At 37.9% G+C, this 22,123-nt stretch overlaps 1 protein-coding gene across 1 annotated transcript; it reads left to right on the top strand.

Moving 5' to 3' along the window:
• The first annotated feature begins 16,074 nt into the window (after window positions 1-16,074).
• LOC119079798 (putative methyltransferase C9orf114 homolog) lies at window positions 16,075-17,841 on the top strand. Its single transcript, XM_037187859.1, has 4 exons — window positions 16,075-16,698; window positions 16,769-16,905; window positions 17,179-17,517; window positions 17,583-17,841. The coding sequence occupies exons 1-4, from the start codon at window positions 16,148-16,150 to the stop codon at window positions 17,804-17,806; spliced, it is 1,251 nt and encodes a 416-aa protein (XP_037043754.1). The 5' UTR covers window positions 16,075-16,147; the 3' UTR covers window positions 17,807-17,841.
• The last annotated feature ends 4,282 nt before the right edge of the window (window positions 17,842-22,123 follow it).

Below are 22,123 nucleotides of genomic sequence, written 5' to 3' on the forward strand. Positions count from 1 at the left end.
ACCTCCTGTGCTTTTCTTCTATATAAGAAAATGTGGCGCATGCGCCCATCTATACCATTCGAATCCTGAATGTATATAGGAAAATATTGAGAGAGAAAAAAAAATTTTATTTACGAAATAAATCAAATTGTTGTCACAGAAGCTTTTTGTGTTTATGTATATGGAACGGAATGGATGGGTGTAGTATATAAAGCGAACCTACGTTAATGGTGAAATTTTTGTGCCGTTAATTTTTCATGAATTGTGCATTTAGCGAAAATTTCGAGTGGCAATTTTTACGATGATGTCATAGGATGAGTTTGAATTTTCTGTTTTTTTTTCTGTGTATATGCAAGATGTGTGGTCGGACAATCGGCACGTACAGGTGTGCAGCCTTGAGTTTCCGATGGATATATACGAGAGTGGACTACGAAATCGAATTACAATCACTGATGCTGTTGGGTATTTTGATTCAGCATTTTTATCGCGTACGCGTTACATTAGATGGATAAATTCAATTTATTTTAACTTTAACGACAATTTTATTGAATTCGTACCACATTATGTAATCCCCCGGGAAAAACAGATAAAACAAATCTGATCTCCCATATTTTAGCAATTGCAGTTCGTATGAGATGAGCACATTATACGCTTGCATGTGGGACAATAAATGCCTGCATTATGTCTCATGCACCTAGCCCTATTTACCGTCGTTACAACTTATTTAAGTCTTTTCGGATATAGACACCCTGAACTCCATGATGGTTTCTAAATATTGGGATTCGATGTGATTTCTCTAGCCTTTCTCAACTTTCATCAGGTTTCTCGATGAATTTGGGTCACTTCCGACATAGCCATCCTGTTACCGAAATGGTTCCTAGATTTTGGGATTCGACATGATTTCTCTAGACTTTCTCAACTTCCATCAGGTTTCTCGATGACTTTGGGTCATTTCCGACAAAAGCAACTTGTTACCATAATGGTTCCTAGTAGATTTTGAGATTCGATGTGATTTCTCTAGCCTTTCTCAACTTCCAACAGGTTTTTCGGTGAATTTGGGTCACTTCCGACATAGCTATCCTGTTACCAAAATGGTTCCTAGATTTTGGGATTCGACGTAATTTCTCTAGACTTTCTCAACTTCCAACAGGTTTTTCGATGAATTTGGGTCACTTCCGAAGTAGCCATCCTGTTACCAAAATGGTTCCTAGATTTTGGGATTCGACATGATTTCTCTAGCCTTTCTCAACTTCCATCAGGTTTCTCGATGACTTTGGGTCACTTCCGACATAGCGATCCTGTTACCAAAATGGTTGGTTCGTAGATTTTGGGATTCAACATGATTTCTCTAGACTTTCTCAACTTCCATCAGGTTTCTCGAGAACTTTGGGTCATTTCCGACAAAAGCAACTTGTTACCATAATGATTCCCAGTAGATTTTGAGATTCGATGGGATTTCTCTAGCATTTCTCAACTTACATCAGGTTTTTCGATGAATTTGGGTCACTTCCGACATAGCTATCCTGTTACCAAAATGGTTCCTAGATTTTGGGATTCGACGTAATTTCTCTAGTCTTTATCAACTTCCATCAGATTTTTCGATGAATTTGCGTCATTTCCGACGAATTTCCAACATTTCCGACATAACACACTTGTTACCAAAATGGGTCCTAGATTTTGGGGTTCGATATGATTTTTCTAGCATTTCTCAACTTCCATCAGGTTTTACGATGAATTTGGGTCATTTTCATCATGTTATCAAAAGGGGTCCTAGATTTTGGGATTCGACGTGATTTCTCTAGCATTTCCCAACTTCCATCAGCTTCTTCGATGAATTTGGGTCATTTTGATCCTACATTTTGGGATTCGAGGTCATTTTGATTTCTCTAGCTTTTCTCAACAGATTTTCAGATTTTTGATGCATTTGGGTCATTTTCGACATAACCAACTTGCTGCTACGATGGTTCCTAGATCTTGGTGTTGAAGGTCCTGTTCCAACAGTGACTACTAGATTTTGGATTCTAGAAAATGCAACTTAACTATTTGAAAGTCCCTCAAATTATACTTTCAAGATAAGTGAAATCGGCCCAAAAACTACTAGAGGTAAATGTGACACAAGTCCTTGTCTCCTTACTTACAAAATAACTGATATTGCACTAAGTACACAAAGTATAGAGGAAAAGGAAACATTTTTCAAAAACACGATTCTAATTTTAGTTTTTATTGCGGATATTAGTAAAAACAAATCGGATTTCCGTCACACATTGGATGCATTCAGGCCCTGACTGACCAATAGCCACAATTCCCCGGATGCATTCTATTGTATTAATCTGACCTTTTGGTTTTTGTTCCAAATTTTCGGCAAATTAAATTTGTATCTGCATTTCAGTGTTAGCACACTTGGCCGTCGTTCAACTATTTTAACAATTTGCAGAAACTCTTTTTTGGTCAATACAAACGCATCCTTACCGCAATAATCATCAAATTCTAATTCTTCCAAATTTGTCAGTTGCCTTATTATGTCTGGAAGATTGCTAGGGAAATATGGACTAGCCAGTGCAGATAAAGAAAGCTTTCTTAATTGGGCTACCTTCGACCACGGAATTGTTCGATAGTGATTACAAACCAACATTAGTTCACGCAAATTCTCTAGTTTTGATAGAACATCAAAAACATAAAGTTGGACGTCGTACAGAAAAAGCAGTGTGACCTTTTCCAACGCCGAAGATGATTGCAGCAGTGCATCGACCTGATTCCAATTTTCAATGTCAGTTAAAACGTCCAATTCCCTTAACTTTGGAAGACTTATCGCATTGGAAACATCGAATATAATCATTGGTCTCTTCAAGCATCGTAAAGTCAATTCCACCAATTCCCCACAATTTTTACCGATTGCATCTACAAGATCGCTACAGCAGTATATCGATGAACCAACCAAATCGAGAAATCTTAGGTGTTTATGGCGACGGACAAACTGTGATATAGAATCAGTGTTGTCGTCGTTATTGGCGTACCATCCAACATGATCCCGAAATGTGAATCGCTCCAATTTAGGGAAGGTGTTCTTGAGAACTGTCACACAGCCAGTGATTTTCAATTCAACCAATGAATCACAATTGATGTATGTGGATGTAACAAAGCGATCGTAACCGTGGACCGAAAGTGCTAACAGTCCCTGAAAGAGAGACTTCAATTTCATACATTCCCAGTGAATACTCTGCATGGAGTAAATTTCGAGTCGCTTTAACTTGACGTCATCACAATACTTTGCTATCAAATTCACGACATCCTGATGGCGTATTGAAAGCTTGCAAAGATTTCGTCCGAAATGTTTTAAAATTCTTTTGACATGATGGACATCCACAGTCTGATCAAACATTGCATGGTTCTTCCATTCGATGGTGTATCTGCAGTTAAATGCATCTGGACTTAAAATACCGAAATCCTTGGGAAATGCGCGCTGGGTCATCTGTTTGAAGAGTTGGCACGTCTCTGCAAGCGAACACAGGTCCATCGGAGTCAGTAAACTGCACGAAAATATTTCGAGAAGACAATACTCATTCAAATCCTTCATATACGTCCCAGTAGTATTCGTCATTTCAATGGGCAACGTGGCGTCAATCTATTAAGCACGAAATTATTTTATTTTAACAGCATAATGGTAGATGCCGGAGAGTCTCTTATTTCTTACCTGATCTACGTTCGCCGCAGCAGATGATATATATTGTTGCACGTTCATGATAGTTTCGTCTGATCGTCAAATGATAATTGGGATAAAATGCAGACTGAAGGTTCCGGTTTCTCACAAACACTGGAGCTCAATGACTCAAGAGATGCACTGTGCTGCGCCATTTTAACGATGGAAATATACGCTAACATAGCGTCATCGGCTTACGTCAAAGTATAGTCGATTTCATGATAAGATAAACTTACCACGCTTACCACACAAAAGACATTGAAAACAAATTTTGGTCCGAGTTTGACGGTTGCAGTACATAAGTATATAAACACTGATGAATTAATGCAAACCTTTAGCGTATCAGAACTATTTTGTGTCCCTACTTTCAGTTGAATTCATGTTTGTAGTGTTGCCATCATCATATTTTCTTGTATTGTGACTAATGTTCTTGCACCCAAGGCTGTATACTTTGGGGAGGTCACGCAGATGCAGATACGCGGGTTACACACCACGTTTCATACAAAAAATTCACCACGCCATACAAATTCAATTTTGGTGAATTTGTTTGTATTGAAAAGGTGGGTTCCCTCGTATCTAATAAAATGGCGATCTGCGTGACCTCCCCAAAGTATAAAGCCTTGCTTGCACCTGCTAAGTTTGTATGAAATCGAATTCACCTCAGCACAAGCTGTAACTTTACGCAAACGAATTCAATTGACGTGTGCAACATAACGAAACTAAATTCACCTGAAAGTAGGGATGCTCATTTGCATTACCTTCAGTCTTTGAGTTGTAACAATTACGACATTTTTGTCATGTCATTTTTGCGAGGAAAATTATTTTCAATGTCTCGTGCGTGGTAAGCGTGGCACGCATAAGTTAATGTTAATGTCCAATATTACCGAATCAGATACAGATGTAAGGTAGAATGAAAATTCTATAAAAGCGCCATCTCTTATTTTTATTAAAAACAAAAAATTGCGGAGAAACTCGGGCCATCTGTTTTGCGATGTTTTGCATTGGCGAAAGCTGACGACGCAATAAAAACTAGAGTATTCCATTTCGGAATTAGTTCAATTGTGTCCCCGCAGAACTACATTAAAAAAATTGCGAAACTGAACACTTACCTCGTTTTTTTGCAAGTCTCTGAAAGAACAGGTTAAGACACACAATTGCGTCAACGGCTGCGAAGTTTATATGTAAAATGGAACTTAACAAAAACAAAATTCTGAATTTTCGAGACAAATATTTGCTTCAAGTTGATTTCTCTACACTCTCTGCTTCTCTAAACACTATCTGTTTATGAAATTTGGTGTCACCCGCCTCCGTGGTTGTCTTAACGAGTTTTTTTTTACGAGTTGTCTTTTGATTTCCCTCCTTTCTCTCTCATTTTTCCACATATTTTTGACGTATCGTGCGTTCACCTAAAGTGGTAATATCTGCCTTAGACATTCCTAATTTCATTTGACAGCTAAAAAAATTTCGTCATGAAAACTAGCGACTCATTTAGATTTCATTTAGGGTCAGGGTCGGACTGGCACGAAAAACTATGATCACCCTTATAGAAATGGTAACTTATCATGTTCAGTAAATTTTAATGATATATTACGGCTGTGAACCGCGACATTTGCCTATTACCTATTTTAAGGAAATCTGACTTTATATTTCGCTTTCATTATTGATCGAGGTATTTAGGGAACGTGACACATTCGAAAAAGTGAATGGAATAAAATTTTCTAATTTAACTTCAAAGAGAGGCATTAAAATCCACCTAAGGCATCATGTGAGAACGATTTATATTCGATTTAAAAAAAAAGACATTTTACGTGCGACTGTAAAATTTTATGGGTGAGACGTTCTGTTCCAAAGAGGACGTTCATAAAGAACACGATATGGATCTGGACAAGCGTCATGTTATGGCATGTTGTCGGCATATACGGAAATGTGTGGATTATAGAAGATGGCCATAAATGCAAAAAATAGGCTCTGTCACAAATTCCTGAAAAGTACAAGAAGATGTCCTTAATGGACAGCCTCTGTCAACATAAACAAAAGAATCTACTTTAATGTCAAAATATTCATAATTGGTACCCCTGTTACATATTGTAGAGTATGAGACGCATATCAGTGCGTCAATTGACAGGTGTAAGATATTCGAGCGGATCGAGAATGTCACATCTAGTCGCGCCCCAACCCTATTTCCTAACTAGTTAGTAAAGTAGCTATTTTAACGGATGGTAGAAAAAGCTGCTGTCGGTACATTTTTTCTGTGTAAACTTTTTGTATTCACAAACGCGAACAATGCAAATGAGTTTAATCATTTTGAATGGGCGAATGAATTTGTTGAACGAACAATGAAATAGAAAACAAATATTTTTCCACGAAATTAATTGTTGAGCACCCGTTTTTAGGTGTACAATACAATCGTATGGTAGAAAAACGGAGAATAAGAGGTGAAGGTTTTCGTACATTTCCCTTTGTGTTTCCTTCTTCTTACTTCCATAGTTTCCAGTGAAATAAAGGAATCACTTTACATGTTTCAGCAGCGAGTAATGTCACAGTCACATTAAATGTTTATAGCAATTTTGATGGTGTTGTTCTCTGGATGGTCAAAGCGCCAAGATAAAATCTGTTTAAATTTCCCTAATCGTTTTACGACCGTAATTATAATGCATCACGCACACCATGGAAGTTAACTATGCTAGACTCAGAGTCTCCTTGCAGTTGTCGTATAAATGTTACAGAGGTTTGCTGAAGCTGCGGATGAATAATTTCATTGAGGTATATGAAACTTTAATGAATCTCTTGTCTATCTTCAACTTTAACCGACGTTTAAGGTTTTCTTTGTACTTTCGTCAACCTCCCCTAAAAGTATCGAAATATGCTTAGCATACGATAAGTAAAAAAAAAACTCACGTCACTGCTCGACCGTAATCATCGGATTATAGGTCCATGGCTGTATGATAAAGTGCCATTTTATGGCGAAATAAATTTATTAAATAAGAAAAAAGCACCCGAGATAGTACGTAAGCCATCACATGAATACGATAACTAATTCCCCCCAATGTATTCACATTTTATAGCGTCGTGCATACCATTTATATACCACCTTGTTTGGAATGCAAAATATAGTAAGTCTAAAAAGCCAACCGAATGCATGTAGAAATCCATAAATGGATGTCGTCTGCAGCGGAATATAAAATATATGGAACGTGATAAAATATTAATTTATTAACGAGTGTGGAGTGTACCACCGTAAAGGGTATGGTTTCTGACTGGATTTGTTGTGGAAATTATTAGCATCCTTAATGTGGGTATCTTAGGATCTGAGGTATCCCGGGAAATTTATTCGCAAAATTGGAGAGAGATATTTATGGAATGGAAATGTGGTCTCGTGAAAAATAGTAGAAATGAATGTCAAATCAAGCAGTCGTACATTAAACCGAGTTGCTCTAAAAAAGACCATTGAGAATTTCACTACTTGAACCGATGTATTTCTTAAATGTTCGGAGAAAATGCTAAACACATGGTAATTTATGCAACTAGTTGCGAAAAGAGGTAGTTTCTGTCACTAGATGTGATCGCTTCGCTCGTTTGATAACCACATTGTGTGACAAAAACTACCACTTTCGCAACGTATTACATACCACCATCGATATAATATAAGGAAGATAAGCAAAGCATGAATCGAACATTTGTCCGGAAAAAATGTTTGAATGTATGTGTAACGTAACTTACGTTGTAAGAAATCGTGGAAATAAAGCCATGTACATATTTGAATATTTGTATGTGTGTGTGATATATTTCCGAATTTTCGTTCTTCGTGTGTGTCAATCTACCCTATATTATATCGATGCATACAACGTTTTCTGCGAACATACATTCTACTGTACGAACCCTCCCGAGTAGACATTTATGTACGCTTCAAAAATTGGTTCACTGCGATTATATATCTCAATAGCCGCATGGTTAGAGGTGTTGCTTGATAAGCATTAGATCTTGGTATTGGGGGTTCGAAATTTGGTCAGGGCAGAATTTTTTTTACGCTTAATGGTTCACAAAGAGTGGTGAAATGTAAATCCATTTCACCAATAGTGGAGAAAAGTGAAATATAGAAAAACATAGAAAAAAGACCATTCGATCGCCCAAGGCTGTCACCACTGAACCATCTGGCAAACGTGGTTCTAAATTTTAATTTTGTTTAATGGGGACGTTAAGGCTTCATTTCCTCTTTTTAAAACAGTACTCCGTGTGAACGACAAAATAGATTTGTTCCAAGGCTGTATGAATTGTCAAATTTGATCCATAGAACCATAACCTCAAAAATATTTGTGTGTAAATCTCCTAGGCGACGTTGCCATATTTGTATGAAACATCACGTAGGCGATGTTGCTATGGATCAAATCATCGTGGTTCGGGTTGTCAAAGTTCGTGTTTACAGCTATTTGGAACAAACCTATTGAATTTTTTGTTTACTTAACGGCTCTCTCTCTCACGGCTCTCACACTGATTACTTTTTGTTGAATAAAAACCATACTTAAACCCGACCCGAAGAAGAGGACGGTAATCCCACATGTCAATATAAAAGTTTAGAGTCACGGACGTACCGTACTGTAGAGTATGGAATTTGTTCTTTCATTATTCGTTCGTCAAACGAGTCGCCACCTATTTTTCCTATTTACAAGTTGGTACACGTGCATTGGTACCTCTGAAAACCCGTACTTCCACCTATGTAATAAACATATACGGTTTTTACGACAAGACCATTTTGTGTCTTTGACATTTATCATCTGTTAGATTCGAGCTAGTTATGATTAATTAATTGCATTGACAAACTATGACATAGATTTCAACCAATTTTCTGACTTATTGAAAATTGTAATTATATGGTGGTCGCACCATTGTTGTGTAAATTTTAAACATATTTTGGAATAGGAATCGATCGTGTAAGTGCATCGTAGTTGATTGGCCTTACAATGAATGTTTTAATGTTTCCTACCCTAGGTTGGCTGTTAGTATAAAAGCTTCGTTATCTATTGGGAAAGCATTAGTCTGTGGTCGAATTTCAGGTGTATACGAGGTGGTTTGTCGTTACATCCTTCGCTTGGCTTTGTGATTGAGAGTTCAGTGTTCGTTACTAGTTTCCGTTAAGTTAAAATGTTGTTCCATTTGAGTTCTACCATAATTTGAATAAGAAACTAAGCGACAAATTTTAACAAAAGAATGCAAATTACGGAAGAGTTAGTCGTAATCTTGTTGCGTTTGAACTTTTACATCGTAGAAGTTTTATGGTTACTAAAACTGTTGCGTGGAAGGCTTACTTCAGTTATATAAACGAGTTCCTGTAGCTCCAATATTAAGTTATTATAGTTTCCAGATAAGAAACGTTTCCTCTTCCTGCTTGAGTAATTTTTTAAGAAATTGTATTTGTCCCTCTTTCGATATGTCCTCGAAACTTTCACTATATTGTAATGACTCTGTTCTTCGAATCACTCGTGAGTTTCGCGCTTTCCAGCGCCATCTGTTATCATTTCTCTGTTTCCAAGTGGTTTCCAAAAAAGAAATTGATCGCAAAACTTTCTTTTGTTGGCTGGGTTTCGAAGAGAATGTCGTTGACCTTGAACGTAAATGTTAAAAAATCATGACGTTAAATGTTTTGTCTGCATTAAACTTTAAGAAAAAAAAAGTAGTAAAATGTATAATGAGCCAATCGCTTTCAAGTAACAGTTTGAACAAAGACCATGAATGTTACAAATGTTAGAGTAATATAGTCGGGGTTGCATTTACATTTTCTAATAAATTTTTAAAGCCATGATCAGGACCAAAATATAGCAGGTCCAATTACGGTTCTCAAAAGCAAAATTCCCTAAAATTCGTCGTCCAAAGCAGATTCGAAAGTAAAATTCATTTTACAGGCCCGATCTTATAAAATACAATAGGCCCATCGGACACATTCCCTTCTGCCCGTCCAGATGGAGAAGAATTTTACTATTTCATTCCGCTGATTGTTCACTTTTTTATATTTTCTTAGACACAGTCACACCATTATCTACATCCACAACCACAGTGGTAACAGAGGGAATTTTGAATGCAAAACGAACCCCACTAATGGATCACTTAAAGAAAAGTGTCTCATGGTAAATGGAGGAAAATGATGCGTATAAATAATTGATTTCAATTACTTTTAAAGAAAAATTAATGAAACTAAAAATACTGTCGTCAGCACAGACAGGGTTCGATCGGTGCCTAGGGACGTTTACTGCATATGTTTGTTAACAGTGGAGAATTTCAAGTTTCAGGTAGTTGTTCGTCTTTACTCAAAAATAGCGTTAAATTTCTCAGTAATTAGGTAAACTACATCTAGTGAGTCGTAATTAGAAATAATTTCCAGAAAGTTTACTCTCATTATGTTTTGCGAGCTCTTAGATATAGCAAAAATATATCCAAAGTTCGTTACATATCAACCCTGGGTACAGCGGTACATACACAACAAAAAAAAAAATAAAAACAACGAAAAAGAATTCGTAAACTTTGGTAATTGCTTTCAATTACTCCAAACGAACTTTATCCATTCATAAAAAGTAATGAACAAAATCTGTGTGTACTTTTAGTCTTTCATTGTTGTTCGGTCACAGAGTTTCGTATTAATAGATTCCTTTCTGTCGTTACCGTCGTAATCAAATTTATTTTCATTACGAAAATTTTCATTGGTCGTAATAAATTTGGGTAAACTGCAGAGTCAATAGTTGTTAGGATTCTATGCCGGGAGAATTTTTATGACGAAAATGATGGATTTTCAAATTTGATCTCGTCGTTTCGGCCCCTTTAATGTAAAGTTACGTACGTATCAATCTAGAGATGTATTCTTCAAGTCTTCTCTTTCGGGCTGTCTATACATAACGTCAGTTTAAAGGTGATGAGGGATTCTTTTGTGAAACCGGCTACCGAAACCGGACACATTTTCCAGTGGACTTTTTTATATGGGCGTAGAGTTCAAAACATCTTTCAAAAAAAATTCTTAATGCTTTTCATGGACTCAATGTAAGAGGTCGTGTAGGGTGTCATTAGAAAGATTATTGCATGTACTTTCAGGTCAAATGGGGTCCTATTGGGCTTAGAATTCGTTCACATTCAGATATGAGCAGTTGAAAAATTGGGTTAAAATGCGACTATTTCGATGAACTTCTAACGGTTCTTCTATGTCCGAAACGCAACGAAGACATAAAGTAACTGTTGTGCCTGATATTGTCATGACATGATTATTTATTACATATCACATGCGTTGAAAACCGTAATTTTCATGTTTCAACTACCTCCCTCAGCATTAATCGATTAAATAACTCGGGATAAAAATGAAAAGTCTCGTTCTCGTGTGTTCATTGACCTCGGCTACGCCTCGCCTCGGACCAACTCACTAGTCATGTAGAAAACTATTGTTTACCAATGGCGCAATGGCTCGAGTTTGAATTCCCTATTTTCTCCCCGAGGTGAACACATAATTTTTCATACGCAAAGAAGAAAGGACTCTTGTTCGCCTGAATTGTCATCAGAGAGAGCGTCAACAAAACCCCATCTTTTCACTGCATTGAGTGGAAAAAATAAGGTTATTCATGCCACACGGATAAAAAATTGTTTTGACGAAATTTATGCATGTTTAGTGTCATTGCAAAGCTGACCATTAGTGACCTGGGAAAATAGTTTTCTTATGTATTCGTCGCATTTCGCGCGTAAAGAAACCACTAGAAGTTCACCGAAGTAGTCAAATTTTTACACCTGATCTTACCTCAGTGTGGATGAATAATTCTAATTATTCTAACAGGTTTGTTCCAAGGTCATATGAACTGTCAAATTTCATCCCTAGAACCATAACCTCAATAACATTTCTGTGTAAATCGCGTAGGTGACGTTGCTCCGAAAATGGTTATGGCTTCTTAGTGTCTACTAGGCATATATAAAAGAGTCCGTTAGAAAATTCATTCGATTTCGAAATGCTGTTTTTCAAAAGAATCAAGCGGAACAGGACTCAGATGGGCTCAAGTCAAAAAATTGGATAGGATGAATATGTTTCCAAATTAATTTTTAGTTCAAATCAGAAATTCCGATTAAATGTCCTGCAATGGATCTCTCTTAAAAGAACTCCTCACAATTTAGCCGTCTCAGCTAGAACATTGAGACATGAAATTTTTTTAGATTTATTGTTGAATTGGAGCAACACAAGCACTTGAATCATTGAATCCTTCTAAGACGTCGGACGAATATCCCTAACATTCCCGTTAGAGATTCTATTCTATTCGGATCATTCGGAAGATGGAAATTTTCACCAACGTTAAATCGCTTCTTGCGGCATCCGGAATCTTTCCTAGCGCAAGCGGTGATAGAAATGATAAGCTGAGCCGCCAACTCGTACGAAATTCGAAAGTGTTTGTATTCTGCACGGTTTTCTACGGATTTTATTCGCTGACCGTTGTTTATTCGGTGAAATATTTGGGTACGATGGAAGCGATACAAGCAGCTGGCTATATTAATAACGGTGTTTTATGTGTCGGCATTGGATATACAACTCTGGTGTATAACAGAAATCTATTGCTGGATACAATACAAAGTTGGGAACAAGCAATTGCTTACAGTAAATTAAATGCGAAGGCAGAGAGAAGTTCACAGTCTTAAACGAACTGCGTCTTCCTATAGGAATGCAGGCCAAACCGTCATCGGAGAAATTCTATCAGCAAGGAACGGCAAATATGGCCAAGATTTTCAAACGTGTCTCCATCTTCTACCTTTGCTTAACGGTGTCCATATTTATAACAACAGTGATCGTTGTTCCGATTGTGAACCTACTTTCTGGCAATTTTGATCCAACCACATGGATTCAGGTCTACGATGCGTTCATGTAAAGCCCAATATGCATAATTATGTGAACAGTGATTGTACATCCCGGGAATCAATTATGCTGCGTTTTCCACAAAGCTGTAAACTTTCGCGGGAACACACCACTTCTGATGATTTTACATGTAAAAAAATTCACCACATCATCAAAGCGACGAGAATCATCACAGGAGGTGGATTTTTGTATGAAATCGGCCATTTTATCATCAACTGTGGTGTGTCACCCGCGTCACCCAAAGTTTACAGCCTTGGTTTTCCATTGTAATTTGCTATTCACCCAGGGCTTATTTTAGAGAATTTTAATTCTGAAAATTCCGAAAATTCTGAAAAAATTCCGAAAAAGTTCTGAAAAATTCCGAAAAATTATTTCAGAATTTTTCGGAACTTTTTCGGAATTTTTTCAGAATTTTCGGAATTTTCAGAATTAAAATTCTCTCAAATAAGCCTTGTATTCACCACAGGCTAAGCAATCGAAGACGCAGCATAATTGTCGATCCCAACAATGTTACATTGCTCGTGTGTTTTCGGCCTTAGGCTAAAAATAGACGAGCAACTCTGCGTTGATGGGATCGGCAATTATGCTGCATTTTCCATTGTTTAGCATGTGGTGAATATCAGGTGACAATGGAAAACGTGCCATAGTTGTCGATGTTATAAACGCAAAATTACTCGAGTGTGGTCCTTTAATTAAATACATGAATTGTGACATGGCAGTGATTAAGGTCAAAAACACACGAGGAATTGTGCGTTGATGGGATCGCTAATAATCCAACGTTTTCTATTGCAATTAAATATTCACCACAGGCACCACAATGGAAAACTCAGCGTAATTGTCGATGTCATCAAATAAAAATTGCTCGTGTGTTTTCAGCCTAAGCAAGTCCGTTTTATGAGTATAAAAAGATTCAAAATGAAAAAAGGAAACAGATGGCGCCATTGTACCCGAGATCTACTTTCACCAATAAATTTAGTCACAGCCCGGCTACTAGCATGAACACTGAATTGACAAATGTCTAATTTGGAGGCTTTAGTGATACGAGATACCGCTTCGGATTGTTTGTATATAGATTGTTATGATCAGAGCGAGAAAACCGAAGACTAGTTATTATAACTTGCTTTGGGGTACTTGTCAAAGTATTTGCTTCTCTTTCGACGTGGTACGTTGAGAGCGAGAGGACAGAAGACCAGTTTATTTTAACTTGCCTTGGGGTACTTGTCAAAATATCTTCTTCTCTTTCATAATAACACTCTATTGTATGTTTTATCTCGTACAACGAAAACAAGTTATCTGTCTGTACAACAGAAACACAGTTCATACTGTGATTTCATCAGCCTCCGAAAATTTTCTATGTTCATGCTAGAAGCAGTGCTTTGGTTTAGTATATAGATATAGACAGATTTGACGATGTGGAAATTTATCAGTATGTAGGCTTGAGTGCTTCTTTTACCCTCCCATTTTTTTCCAGTTTCCCCTTTTCGAAAGACAGCTACCTAACGTTCTTCGGAAAGAATCTGACTGTCTTTATCACTACATTATGTTACTACACTGTCATTGCATCATCCATGCTCATCTTGATGGCCACATGCGTATGCTATGAAGCCTGCATTGATGATTTCCTGGATGATATTCAATCATCAAATCCAATTAACTGGGTGAATGATACGTACTGCACCAAGTATTTCGAGGTGGAACGTAAACTGGTGGATGCAATACGATATCAAAATAGGATCAACGAGTGAGTTGGACATTAAGAACTAGTTTAGTATGTAGTTATACACATCTGAGCGTTAGGGGTCGGATGTGTTTACGCCTTTAAATTATATTCCATTTAATTATGAAAATTTATATGTCGATGAAAGGCACTTGACGAGAATCGCTCAAATTTTGAGTGGAATCATTTTTTTGAGCATTTTGAACGCTGTGACTACCATGGCTTTGGCACTTTTTTATATTGAAGAAGTAAGTACACGAGAGAAAAAATCATTTTCTTAAAATATTAGAGAAATCATAACAGGTGGCGCCCTATCTGTAAATTCAACACAGCGCCATCTGTTATCATTTCTATGGAAAATATGTGTCTTTCCTTGTTTTGGTCGGCTAAAGTCTAATTGATTCTATCTATGTCGACATTCATTTGCCATAACGCGCCTGACTAAACCATTTCCATTCGCAGGAATTACGTGAAATGAGCGCTCATGTCGTGACCAGCTTCGATATCTTTCTAATCCAAACCATAATATGTCTCATTTATTGCTATTTTGGTAATGTTATTACATCCAAATCAATGGAAATTAGCAACATTGCTTACGCTATCGAATGGTATCGTTTGCATCCGCGGATCCAAATGATTATTAAGCTAATAATTCTTCGATCACAACGTGAAATCTACTTTTCTGGATTTAGTATCATCGTTTGTTCGTTGGAAATGTTTAAAAAGGTAACCGCTCACAATCCGTCACTTTATAGCACTAGGGTTGCAATAAAGCCGGGTGAAAATTACGTAAATAGCTATTTTGCAACTTAAACTGTCAAACTTGACAAGATAACAAAAGAAAAAATTGAGCAAAACTTTCGCTGTCTCGCTTTGCAACCACATACGATTAGTGCACGGGCTGAACACACCATGAATAGCAACGTTGAATAGCGTCAGGCCCGTGGATAAATGTCTAACAAAATGTTTTAATCACATTGTCGTATATTTACAGGTCATTGACAGTGCATTGTCCTATTATCTGATTGTACGATCAGTTTCGTTAACGTAGAGCCGATTTCTTGTTTGCAAAATAAAAAATTCACGCAGCCGTAAGTGCACTTCAGAATTTGAATTTTGGATGAAGCAGGTTGATGAACAAGGACGATGGAAAATAAATTTCAACGCACTCTAATGTGCGAATACCGTGAACGGGAATGATTCAACGTTACGTTTGTTTGCCACTTGTCTCTTTACATTTTGATTATTCAGCGGACTTAGCGTTAATAATGGTAAAAAAAAACTTTATATGAAATGTTGTTGGTGTATGTTGAAATAAATTATCTTTGTAATCACGAAACCTCATTCTATTGGTAGTAGCTCTGGTATTAGTTCCATGGATGAGAGAGAGAGAGAGACAGATCGTTTTATATTATCATTTGCTCCCATATCTTCAAGGACAACACAATCGCTGCAACTATTTTATAGTCCCAAAGTTGATAGATAGACAAATGATGATGAGAGTGGGACTCTGCTTACAAACAATATAAATTTGTTTTTGTGACCTCGAGACAAAAAACGCTTTCACTTAACACTCTACGGCGAAGTGTTAAAAGAGAATGTCAAAAAGAATATGCCCCAAACGAGCTCAGTTAAATTGACTGGTTTGTTCCTAGGTAACTGGAGTTAAACAAGTGGTCTTTTCTCTCTTTCTTTTTTCGTTCTTTTAATACTATAGCTCATACCTACCTTACTCATTTTAACCTTGTGCAATAGTAAATCCAGTACGTTTCATAAATCTTTCAAACATTTAGTACAATTTTCTCCGAAAATCGGAAATGTCAAAACTGTCAAGTCTCAAGTTGACATATCACGCGTGTTACATGAGTTGTGTACATCTTTTCGAATTAAAATGTCCAATTCGGTTGAAAGTGGCAAAAGTTGGAAACAAATCCACCGAGAAAGCAAAGAGCTGAAGAAGAAGTACAAGGACCAAAATCTGGAGAAGAAGTTGGAGAAACGAAAGCAAAGGGAAGCAGTCGATCAGCAGAAACAACAAAAACAAACAACTGTAGCGCCAGTCAGATCTGTATCGACCGTCAGCATAGCCGTACCGGGCTCAATTCTAGACAATGCACAGTCCCAAGAACTGCGAACATATTTGGCCGGACAGATAGCTCGAGCCGCTTGTATATTCAAAGTGGACGAGGTGATTGTGTTCGACGATCTTGGTGTGAATTCATCGACGAATCCGAAACGGTCGCGTGTCGAAGAGATAAACGACGACGGTGAACAGATCCGACATTGCTGTGTGCAATTGGCACGGATATTGCAGTATCTGGAGTGTCCGCAGTATTTGCGGAAATTCTTCTTCCCTTTGCACAAGGACCTGAAATTTTCTGGTCTTCTCAACCCACTAGATGCTCCTCATCATCTGCGGCAACAAAATGATTTCATTTATAGGTGAGTGTAGGACAACGTTGTTCCGCAGAATTGGAATCCAAAGTTTAATTATGGCCGTATCGTGTTTTAGGGAAGGAATTGTAACGAATAAGCCAGCCAAGGAGACGAAAGGCTCATATGTTAACATCGGACTGCTCAACGATTGCTTGGTCGACAAAATATTGAATGCCGGATTGAGGGTTACGGTTAAATTGGATGCGAGCCAAGGTAAGTTTTTGTTTAACAAGACATTACGGGTGTCAGGGACTCTATTCCTAAAGTTTACCAAGTCGAGGAAGTTCAGGCCCAAGGGCTGTATGAACGAGAAGTCTTTTAAAAAATTTCGCCGTTCGAAGCTCAAAGGCCTTTGACTCTCCACTATCCAGTCCGACTCTGAGGGAGTCCCCGAACTCGCTCCAAATTTCTGGCTTCTTCCCGAGTCGACATTTTCTGCTTGAACGAGTCGAATTTCCTAAAAAATTTCTTTTTATCAATTTCCAGACCTAAAATCACGTAAACTGAAAGGTGTCATCGTATCACCTTCCGAGCCACGCAACGATACCGGCGTTTATTGGGGCTACACCGTACGCATTGCAAAATCGTTGTCGGACGTCTTCCTAAAATCACCATACGATAACGGCTACGATCTAACGATCGGCACATCGGACAAAGGTGACTCCATCCATGACGTGACAGCCGAATCACTGCCATACAATCATGCGTTGATCGTTTATGGTGGCTTGCAAGGCCTTGAGTCGGCACTGGAAACGGACGATAAATTGGACGCAGAAGATCCGAGTTTGCTATTCGATCATTACCTGAACACTGTGCCATGTCAAGGTTTGTACGATCTGTCACAAGTGTCACATTGAATGCAGCAAATTAATTTTCTTCGTTTTGAACAGGATCCCGCACAATACGGACGGAAGAGGCCATTCTGATATCGCTGGCATCGTTGCAGGAGAAACTGCAACCGCAAGTGAAACCGAAGGAATTTGACTTGGGCGAATCTATACCGCAAAGTGAGGATACGGGCGTTAAGCAATTGGAACATAAAATGCCCAAGGAGAAGAAAGAGAGACAACGAATAGCACCGGATGTTTCAGGTGATATGGACAGATTTGATTGATTTTTGGTTAATAAAGAGAAAGTTGTTGAAACGAAGTGCATTTTCAATCGCATGGAACACGTGATGGACACGTGCGGGGAAAATAATGCGGTTCAAAGGATGCATAAGTGCATGATTAACTGATTTTACCTGAAATTTGTTGAAGTGGCACACAGGGAATTAGTTGCAGCCCGAACAAATGATGCTCGATTAGCGGCGATTCTGTGTTTGTACCTCGGTGGTCATGGCAAAGATCCGAATGATGATGATCAGACGATACCACAACGACAGACAATTGATTCCGAAAGTTTCGAAAACGCGTGTGATTTAATGTGAAACTCTTCATTTCTCTTACTTCATTTTCTTCTCTGCTGAAAAACTATTCTTCCTTTTAAATCACTTACATTATCCACTCTTTGCCTTGTTACAATTAAATTGCCGGAGGCAATATAGACAGCCCCGTACGAAGTCAAATTTCATAAATTCCTATTTAAACAGCTATATACCGCTATATTTACCTATATTTCACTGAAAATAAACATTTCACAGAGGAATATGCTATTATATAGCTCTATATGCCTGTATATAGCTCAATATAGCTGTATATAGGTATATATAGATGTCCATATATGGAATCCCTGAAGCACCCCACACACATAACAAATTATTTCCATGTTAACAGAAACTCTCTAAGTACCATTTTTCCCAAGATATATCACTTTTAATAAAATCCAATATGGCCGCCGGCAGCCATTTTGTTAGGAGACCGGAAATAGTACCGACGCTTTACATTTGTTAATACCTTTCAAACAAAAAAAAATTCATGAAATTCGGTCAAAATTTACTCGAGATATTGTCAAAATACACCACGTTCACTGTACTTCCGAGTAGCCAGATAAGAGCTCACTCCAAGAGACCTAGCTCACGCTCCGGAGAACATAATTTCATAAACTTTTTTTTCCCTGATTGGTACAGTCAATACCTATCTAATAAAGCTAAAACAAACGAAAATTGGTTAAAATTTGGCCGACCTACAAGCAAAAACTGCTTGCCGCCCTGTGCCTGTTTCACACCAAGGGGTCTAACTCACAAGTCGGTCATCCGATTTCCATAAACTTTTTTTTTTGTCGATCGGTATTGTAAATATCTTTCATTCGATGTATCATTTACGAGTATAGCGTTTAAATGTCCGGAGATATCTTCGAAAAACCGTAAAGCACTTATTGGGGTCCAGCTCGGGAGGGGTCGATCCAAAATCACTCATCTTCGAACTTAGCCTGTCTTTTGACATTACCAAACGGGGAAAAAAAGAATTTTCAAAATCGGATGCGTTTTACTCAAGTTATCGTGCAGACAGACAGACGGACGGACGGACAGACGGACATTTTTTTTCTTGCTGATTTGGCATCTCTGGACAACCACAATAGGTTTCCCCTTACTCAGGGAGTCCAATTCGACGTGTTACAAACGTATGCGTAAACCTATAAGACCCCGGTACTTCGTACGGGTCTAACTAGTCGAATGACCAATCCAATTATATTTTATAGGACTAACACTACGTAACTTACACAAAAAAAAAATGGTTAGGAAATCACACTCTTCCCAGCACACTATTTCGTCTCAGCCTCTCAAAATTTCATTAACAGGTCGAAGCGGCGATTATACCAAACATGATTCTTAGCAACATCGTCCCGTTTTAACCTGTTACAGACGGCAAGCATATGACCAGTATTATTATCGGGTCTATTACTTCCATCGATCAAAGTATTTTTAATCTGTTGATTTCAAATCTTGTACTTCAAATTTTTAACTTGAATTTTACTGTATAAAGGACCATGTTACCCAGAGCTTGTCATTATTTTATCGTCATTATCGATAACAGATGAATAGCCGTACGTAAATATCTGCTTTTGAATAACTCTTTGTGTCGTTTCATCGGGCTTGTTTTCATGGCTATTCTCTCTGTAAAAAAGAGAAGACACAATGAGTTGACAATGAGCCAACCCTGTCTTGGGGGATGGAGTATTTTTTGTACCGGCATATTTACCTCTGCGGAACGTTTGCTTGCTCTTGTCGCCATTCGCATTCTGCCCGCCAGTGAATTTGAATACGCGCCTTGGAATCGGTTGTCTGTGCCCAAACTGAAAATCACGCAATGGGGCGTCTGGTGTCCATTGGTTTATAGACTCTGGAGGACTTCGGAGTCTCCGTGTGTTGTTGAGGGCATTCCATTACAGTCAGTTCAATAAATAAACTATGCTTAGCGAAAAATCTTGCACAACAAATCCACAGCACAACAATCGACGAAGCACAAGCATTGGACTGTCAAATGTAAGTTAGAAGCTATTACCCGAATCGGGTCACCCGATATACAAAATATATTTAATTAGGGTGGGTCGTATTTTCATTTTGTTTTTATTTTAAAAGACCTGGCCACAGGCTGTACTCAAAATTGACCAAGGAATCCGAAACAGCAAAAAAAAAAATGTTAAAAATTCATTTTTGCCTTGCCTCTAGACTAATTTTTGATTTTTGGGGTAGTAGCATGAAATTGCACACAATGTTGACAGATATCTCGGGCAGTTGGGAAAAGAAGACATTGCTGCTAACTGTAGTGAATAGCTGAGGAGTCCAGCTATGAAATACCATAAGAACGTTGTTGTTCTTCAACTTCACTCGGGCAGGGTAACTCTGTCAGTGTTCCCGAGTAAGACTTTTCGACAAAAAATTTCAACTTTATTTGCAAATAAAATCGGCAAATCACGACATAATACATCGTGTGAGGTATGTCTGAACAGGTAATCTCATAGAGAATCCATTGCAGAGAAGTTTTTTGATAACAAGTTGAAAAAACTCACAGGAGCTTTGTTTTTGAAACCCAAAGTTGGCAATTTTTTGTTAGAATGAGTTAAAGTTAAATCAGTCTAGAGGCAAGGCAAAAATGAATTTTTAACATTTTTTTTGCTGTTTCGGATTCCTTGGTCAATTCTGAGTACAGCCTGGGGCCAGGCCTTTTAAAATAAAAACAAAATGAAAATACGACCCACCCTAATATTTATACTGACGGCAATCATATTAACAGTTTTACTATCAGATCTATTACTTCGCAGAGCTTAGATCTCAGGCTAAAGAGTAACTATATTTTTGTGATCAGACAAGTCACCAGCAGGGTCCAAACAGTTTTCGAAGCCCCCCGGATATCCAAAAAAAAGAAAAATCTATAAAATGAAAAATTTTCCCATCGAAATATTTTTTTGTTATGTTATTCTTACTAATGGTGCCGCTCTCTACAAAAACCACTAAAAACATTTCATGTCCACGAGAGGTCGAATAACATTTTTTTGAAGCTCACCGTGTTCGTTTAATCTTTTTTTTTTTTTTTTTCAAAAACACCTTTATTGGTATGAATAGTACAATCTTAGCTTGACGTTAATTTATTACTACTGATGAAGTGTACTAATTTCTTTACGAATGCATCGAAATTAGTAAAACGTGAGTGGGTTGACGATCCATTGACCGGGCCCAAATGAAGTGTTCGGATTCCTCATCACGTCAATTCGTGTGGTTTGAGTCGGTTCAGCCTCCTTACTTCGCTTGTGATGTCGAGCAGGAGAATGGCTTCTATGTTGGTGTGGTTTAACAGCCTCGTTTCGTGTTTGATGGCATATTCTCGAATTACTTCGGCTACCCATTTTATTTCTAGATCTCTGTGTATTTCTTTGTTCGTCACAAAACGGTATGCGTTGGTGATCATTCGTAGAAATTTGTTTTGGCATGTTTGGATGACTTCGATGTTTGATTTTTTAGCGCAGCCCCAGAGTGCTGCACCGTACATCCAGATCGGTGCTAATATTGATTTGTAGATCAATCTCTTGCAATACAGGTTCAGTTGTGAGTTGTATCCAACTAGCCAGTACATTTGTCTTGATTTCAGTTTAATTTGTTGTGCTTTCTGTTTCACATGATGTTTCCAGTTTAATTTGTTGTCCAAATTTAGTCCCAGATATTTTGCTAACTCTGCCTGTGGAACTGGATTTCCATTTAGGAAGATGCGGAGATTGCTATTTATGTGACGCAATGCGAAAGTGATGTGATTAGATTTTGACTCATTGAGTTTTATTTTCCAATCGATGGTCCACTGATTTATTTTATCCAATGATTCTTGCAGTTTTTTAACAGCCTCACTATGAGATGAATCCGTTGCCATAATCGCTGTGTCATCAGCGAATGTGCCAATGAAAGAGTTCTCTGAGACGGGTATGTCGGCAGTGTATATCGTGTAAAGGAGAGGAGCTAGTACGCTTCCTTGTGGTACACCTGCCATGATTGGATAGTAGT

The sequence above is a fragment of the Bradysia coprophila genome, unplaced genomic scaffold (genome assembly GCF_014529535.1).
Source record: "Bradysia coprophila strain Holo2 unplaced genomic scaffold, BU_Bcop_v1 contig_339, whole genome shotgun sequence".
NCBI lineage: Eukaryota > Metazoa > Arthropoda > Insecta > Diptera > Sciaridae > Bradysia > Bradysia coprophila.